We start from the raw sequence: 7278 nt of genomic DNA, 5'->3' as shown, positions 1-7278 counted from the left end.
CTGACGAGATTTGACGTTAAATATTTTGTTGAGCTGCAAAGCTTTTTTTGCAGCTATTAAACTCCAAATTAACAAAAAAAAGGTCAACACCTTTGATTTGTTGAAACAACTTAATTTTTATTTAATTTTTGATTTCGAATTCTAAACGATGATGTTGCCGTGAGCTTAAACCATAAAATGCACCTATGCCGCTGCTGAGCTGCTGCTCAGTTCTATTGCCAAAATCGAATGATTGCAAATCTTAATTCCGCATGAGCAATAAGGCTCTGTTATGCATACTTGGCATTGCATGCACTGCTATACCATTTTTACGTAGAAATCAAAAACCAACAGACTTTTACGTATGTAATACTGTGCGCTGGGTAACCGCTTACGCGCGAAGTTCATTTAACAGATTCCTGATGTGACAACTTTCAAGCAATGCCAAGTATGCATAACGGAGCCTATAGCCTATTAGTGTAGGTATATATGTATACATTATGTACAAAATGTTTGTTCTTAATAGTGAGCATAAAGGGGAATTACGGAGTTTACTACGGTGATATTTAATTCTATGCAGATGAAAGCCTCGAGCGATAAAAAGTAATACATAGTTAAACTTGTTCTTTTTTTACTTGCTCTCATTATTTGATATACATATGGACCGTTTTTTATGGATATGTGTACATGCTTGTACGCCCGCCTTAAGAGCCACAGCAGTTGTACATACTATGTACACATCATATCCCGTTCGCCTCCATTCGTCCAGTATAATAGTATGTATGAGCCCAAGTAATTACCCTCCTCCATGTATATGCTCATATGTTTTGCAATTGGAATATAAAGTGAGTGGTTTTACAATAATAATGTACATATGTTCAATAGCGGACTGGGAATATTTATGCTAGGGTGGTACAAAATGTTTAGAAGTTTAAACAAAATGATAAAAATATTTGAAGCTTAAATGTGAGGCTAATGATTTATGTTGATTGCATTATCGGCTGCTGCTCCGAACATACTCCCCGCGTTGAAAGGTCAGGGCTTTCAACAGTATCGTTTACTGGAAGGACGCACAGCTTGTTCACTGCTCGACGGGTTGTTCCACTAGACGTGCGTAAAACTGGCACTCGTACTACACCATCAGCTCCAGGGATAACCTCGATTACACGGGCCAGGGGCCACTTCAGAGGCGGTGAGTTTTCGTCCTTGACGCATACGATATCGTTCACTTGAATGCTGGCCTGAGGTGTGCGCCACTTCGCTCGTTGCTGGAGGAGAGTGAGATATTCTCGACTCCACCGATTCCAGAAAATTTGGTGCACGTGAGTTGCGCGCTGCCATCGGTCAAGACGATTACAATTTAAATGTCTCAGCTCAGGTTCAGGTAGAGCTATTAGTGGACCACCAATCAGGAAATGCCCTGGCGTCAACACGTCTAAATCCTCTGGATTTTCTGAAAGTGGTACAAGAGGACGAGAATTAATAACAGCAGCGATTTGACATACCAGAGTGCGCAATTCGTCAAAGCCAAGAAGTGAAGAGCCAACCGAACGATAAAAGTGCTGCTTAGCTGTTTTTACGGCTGCTTCCCACAAGCCGCCGAAGTGCGGCGAGCGGGGCGGGATGAATCGCCAATCAAACCCATTGTTGAGACAGTGGTTATGGACCTCGCTACGATGCTCCTCGCTTAAAAATAGGCGTCGCAAATCACTCAACTCGTTTCTTGCGCCTACGAAGTTTGTTGCATTATCTGACCAAATGCAGCTGGGTACGCCACGAGTAGCAACAAATCTCTTTAGAGCGTCGATAAAGGCGCTGGTCGATAAGTCCTTCACTAACTCCATCCAGACGGCTTTTGTTGCGAAGCAGATAAAAACGCTAACGTAACATTTTTTGAGGGGACTTGTTACGCATTTCTGGCTTATAATAGAACGGCCCACAATAGTCTACACCAGTGACAATAAAGGCGCGTGAGGCCGCAATGCGATCCTTAGGCAAGTCAGCCATGATGTGCTCGACGAGTCACGGTCTCGATTTACAACATATAATGCATTTACCGAGGGCGTGGGCGACAGTTTTTCTGCCACCTATGGGCCAGTATTGCAAGCGAATGGCTGCAAGTAGTGACTGCAGCCCTACATGATGGTGCTTGTGATGAAAATGTGCAATTATGGAGAACGTCAGCGGATGATTCTTTGGTAGAATACACGGGTGACGCGCTTCAAAGCCAAGAGTTGAATGCCTCAGGCGACCGCCAACTCGAATCAGACCGATGTCATCTAAAAATGGTGATAATGAAGAGATGCTGCTAGATGATGAGACACACCTCTTATTTTTCAGAGCGACGTAATCTGACCAAAGCTGCGCTCTCTGAAGGATGCGAATTAACAACTGAACCCCATGATGAATGTCCCGAGACGTGAGCTGCGACGTCCTTGGCAATTTTTTTATATTGATAAATTTGCTTACGTAACCAAAAATACGCTGCATTTTGCCAAACGAGTTGATGTACTTAAATGAAAGAGATACGTCGGGTCGATCATTTGATGTGAGTAATACCTTTTGACGAGTTTCCAAAAGCTTGGTTTGTGGTTCGCGAAATTCAGGCCAGCTGATTTCTGCTTTGTGCAAGAATATTGGACCGTGCATCCAAAGAGCTGATTGCAAGAGCTCTCTGACCAACAATAGAAGCGGCAGTCAAAAACCTTCATCTTGGCTATCTCACCTACTAACTGCGCAAGCAGAGCGGCAGCGCTGAGTTCCAACTTGGGCACATTCAGAGTTTTCAGTGGAGCAACGCGTGCCTTTGAACATAGCAACTGTAATTGGACGTTGTTATCCTTAGTTGAGCGAGCATATACACAAGCGCCATATGCTTCAAGGCTAGCGTCGCAAAACGCATGAATTTCAAGCGCGGCTCCAGGCTGTAATACATAGCGCGGAAATGACGAATGTTGAATGTTGACGAAATCTTCACAAAACGTAGACCAGGCCGTATCCAGTGAATGGGGCAAGCTTTCATCCCACGCGAGCTTATCCCTCCACATTCGCTGTAAAAGAATTTTCGCCCTTGTCAGAGTGGGGCCTAGTAGGCCAAGTGGATCGTAAAAACGAGCTATGGTAGCTAATACAGAGCGTTCTGCCAGATCTGATCGGCGAAAACGAAAACAACAGAGTGTCTTTGAACGGATCCCAGACTAGTCCCAGAGCCTTGGTGATATCACTGCCGTCATCGAATTTGAGAAAGCTTTCTCTTTCTGTTTGGGGAATATCGCCGAGAACATCAGGGCTGTTGGAACACCATTTCCGTAATTGGAAATTACCTCGAGAAAGAAGACCTGTTGTTTGCTGCATAATGTTTCGCACTTCCCGCACTGAATTGCCACCAGATATCATATCATCCACATAGAAGTCTCGAAGAACGACCTTTGAACCCAGGGGATATGCTGATGATTCATCAAACGCGAGCTGATGCATGGCCCGAATAGCCAGAAATGATGCAGGCTTAGTTCCATAGGTCACCGTATTCAACTTGTACACGCGTAGGTCATCTTGTGGAGAGTCACGCCATAGTATACACTGGAGCATGTCGTCTGGTGCAGTGACTCGAACGCATCTATACATTTTGCAGATGTCTCCAGTAAGTGCGACGGGAAACGATCGAAATCTAATGAGGATGTTGAAAAGCTTCGGTTGTATTGTTGGACCTGACATGAGCAGATCGTTCAGCGACAAGCCCGAAGTTGTAGCTGCAGAGCCATCAAATACAACTCTCAGCTTTGTTGTAGTGCTGTCATCCTTGATGACACAGTGATGTGGAAGGAAAAACTTACAGTCATGAACATCCTTACTGGAGACTAGTGACATGTGGTTGAGATCCAAATATTCGTTAATGAATGCCACATATTGTTCCTTGAGCTGTGGATTGCGAGTCAGTTTTCGTTCAAGACTGCGAAAGCGATGTAGTGCCTGTAAATACGAATCACCTAGTGACTCCACGCTACTCTTCATCGGCAGCGCACGGAATACTCGCCTGAAGACAGACGCGAATAATTTTGCCTAAAGTGCTCTTCGCAGTCGAGCTCTTCCTTTGTTGTTTTAGCGATTGGCTCAATTACATGGTCGATTTCCCAAAAACGACGCACTAAATAATCTAGCCGAGTACTACAATCAATGTCAGTAGATGATCGTTGACGTACGACGAAAGATGAGAGTTTGGGCGTTTGTTGTCCACCACCGGACAGCACCCAACCAAACCGAGTTTTTTGAAGCAATGGCAGCCCAGGCGCCAACTGAATTTGGCCCACACAGAGAAGTTCGAAGAAGAGTCCTGCTCCTATAAGCAGATCAATACGCTGTGGTATGTTGAAGTTGGGATCAGCCAGCTGGATGTTGGAGGGAAGTCGCCAATTAACGGTGCTCACTGTAAGGCCAGGTTGACTTTCAGTGATCGTTTGTGCGACAACAGCAGTAATCGTCGTCGAGAAATCAGAAGTCCGCGACTTCAGTACGAGATCGACCGAGTATCCCTCCGTTGAAAAGTTGACGTCGCCAATGCCAGATACTCCAGCGAAGGTTTTGGTTTTGCGCAGCTGCAGCTGGTTTGTGAAACGAGAGGTGATAAAGTGCAGCTGTGAACCAGAGTCTAACAGCGCACGACAAGGTACGAAAGTGCCGGCACGATTTTTTACAAAAATTACCGCAGTGGCTAGAAGCACAACATCAGATGGAGAAGTAAGGGCCTGGGACGAGGCAGATAAGGCTGCAGTCATGGCATTAGGTTGGGCTGTAGCGGATTTCAAAGTTAAGCCTTGAGGGCTGGTGGCAGTTGGAGCAGAGCGCTCAAAGTGCAAAAGTGTATGGTGCTTTGATTGACAGTTACGACAAGACCCCGATTTGCAGTCGCGCATCTGATGACCTTTTTTTAGACAATTGAGACATAGAGTGAGTTGTTTAACCTCTTTTTGGTGGAGGTTTGGCGACAGATTTGTAAAGCGAGGACAATGGTATATCAGATGCTCATGGGATCCACAAAATACGCAACCGCCCACTGAGCCACCAGAAGCAACAAATGATTTTCTTTGGTTGGTACTCACGTTTTTACCAGATTTACCAGCTTGACCAACTGGTGTTTGCATAACGTGTTCGACGTTTTCGAGCGTTCTACAGCGCTTCTCCAGAAAGGTAGATAACTGGTCCCACGAAGGTAGTTCGTTTGTCGGCGAATTCTCCTCCCATTTGGATTGAGTCGCTTTGTCTAACTTCTGTATTAGTAGTTGTACAATGATACAGTCGGATATTTGCTCCTTGGACCCAAGCGATTGCAGTGCACGTATGTGAGCGGTGACTTTGTCAGTTAGTTCCCGTAGCCTGCCTACTGACCCATCTGCTTTGCCCAGCCCGAAGATCTCCCTGATGTGTGCCTGAAATATAAGACGCTTGTTATCAAAACGCTTATGCAAAAGATCTAATGCATTTTTATAATTAGCCTCATTTATTTCTAGAGAACGTATGGTATCCAGCGCTGCACCACTCAGGCAGGAACGTAGATGTTGAAGCTTGTCGACCGGCGTAAGGTCGCTATCCTTGTCGATGACAGATACGAACATGGAGAAGAAGTTTGTCCACTCAGTATAGGCACCAGTGAACTTTGGCAGTGTAAGTAACGGCAAGCGTGATCGGTTGGTGTTCACTATAATTGATTGCGACTCATTGGCGTTAACCCTGAATGTGGAGCATAGCTGAGGTGCCCTACGCTTTCCAATTTCACGCTGCAGAGTGGATCTGAGGTTAACTAAATTGGAGTCGAATTTACCAGGCAGATCGCTGCAAATTGAATCAAAATCCAATTCCTCCAAGCTTGTGTGCGCACCGTTGAAACTTGACTTCAGTTCCCCCAATGAGTCCAGTAGTGCCGTCAGAGCGTATTCGTCCATCCCGTGCAGCTTATCACTGTCCATCTCGGCAGCTATTCGCTCAAGCCGGTTGAATATTGCTTTTGTTTTTAACTTAAAAAAGCTAACTCGATCTGTGGCCACCTGTTCATTTGATTGAGCAGCATTTTCGATACCTGGAGTACCATTAGCTGGGTTAAGTGTCATGATGGATTCAAGTCGAATTTATATCGGCAGCGCGTGATGTGTACTACACTCGGGAAAAATCGCAACTGGAAACCGTTGCGTGGGAAATGAACAGAAATAGCGGCTCACAAAATATGCTGAAGACGTAAGCTAACAGTTTAACTGTTTCAAGATCACGCTACAAGTTTCACAAAGTTCCGTGCTCTTGAATAACGGATTCAAATTTTCGGCTATAGGCGTATACGAGTATATTATTATGTACAAAGCGTTATGCACACAGTTTAATCTCCCAAATATCGAAAAGTACAATTCCACCAAAAACGCACGGCGATCACGTCGGGGTCACCAAATGTTGAGCTGCAAAGCTTTTTTTGCAGCTATTAAACTCCAAATTAACAAAAAAAAGGTCAACACCTTTGATTTGTTGAAACAACTTAATTTTTATTTAATTTTTGATTTCGAATTCTAAACGATGATGTTGCCGTGAGCTTAAACTATAAAATGCACCTATGCCGCTGCTGAGCTGCTGCTCAGTTCTATTGCCAAAATCGAATGATTGCAAATCTTAATTCCGCATGAGCAATAGCCTATTAGTGTAGGTATATATGTATACATTATGTACAAAATGTTTGTTCTTAATAGTGAGCATAAAGGGGAATTACGGAGTTTACAACGGTGATATTTAATTCTATGCAGATGAGAGCCTCGAGCGATAAAAAGTAATACATAGTTAAACTTGTTCTTTTTTTACATGCTCTCATTATTTGATATACATATGGACCGTTTTTTATGGATATGTGGACATGCTTGTACGCCCGCCTTAAGAGCCACAGCAGTTGTACATACTATGTACACATCATATCCCGTTCGCCTGCATTCGTCCAGTATAATAGTATGTATGAGCCCAAGTAATTACCCTCCTCCATGTATATGCTCATATGTTTTGCAATTGGAATATAAAGTGAGTGGTTTTACAATAATAATGTACGTATGTTCAATAGCGGACTGGGAATATTTATGCTAGGGTGGTACAAAATTTTTAGAAGTTTAAACAAAATGATAAAAATATTTGAAGCTTAAATGTAACGCTTTATATTGCGATGTGAGGCTAATGATTTATGTTGATTGCATTATCGGCTGCTGCTCCGAACATATTTTGAGATTTACCATATAAAATTAAATCTCGAAAGGCAGTAGATTTATGTTAAATCTTCGTCAA

General features: G+C 43.7%; 1 protein-coding gene across 2 annotated transcripts; it reads right to left on the bottom strand.

Moving 5' to 3' along the window:
- Positions 1–254: 254 nt before the first annotated feature.
- Positions 255–7040, bottom strand: LOC118741089. Of its 2 annotated transcripts, none has more exons than XM_036472923.1 (2): positions 5076–7040; positions 255–1432 (listed from the first exon to the last, which is right to left on the bottom strand). In XM_036472923.1, exons 1-2 carry the CDS (start codon positions 6078–6080, stop codon positions 1415–1417), a joined length of 1023 nt encoding a protein of 340 aa, XP_036328816.1. In that variant the 5' UTR covers positions 6081–7040; the 3' UTR covers positions 255–1414. The 2 variants fall into 2 exon arrangements, with proteins under 2 accessions (XP_036328816.1, XP_036328815.1); XM_036472922.1 differs by lacking the exon at positions 255–1432 and having other exon boundaries at positions 3127–5402; positions 5469–7040.
- Between the last annotated feature and the right edge of the window lie 238 nt (positions 7041–7278).

The sequence above is a fragment of the Rhagoletis pomonella genome, unplaced genomic scaffold, assembly GCF_013731165.1.
Source record: "Rhagoletis pomonella isolate Grant_MI unplaced genomic scaffold, Rhpom_1.0 Rhpom_scaffold_00006, whole genome shotgun sequence".
NCBI classification, from domain to species: domain Eukaryota; kingdom Metazoa; phylum Arthropoda; class Insecta; order Diptera; family Tephritidae; genus Rhagoletis; species Rhagoletis pomonella.
Note: the sequence above shows the minus strand (reverse complement) of the source record. Positions and strands in the feature narration are given on the sequence as shown.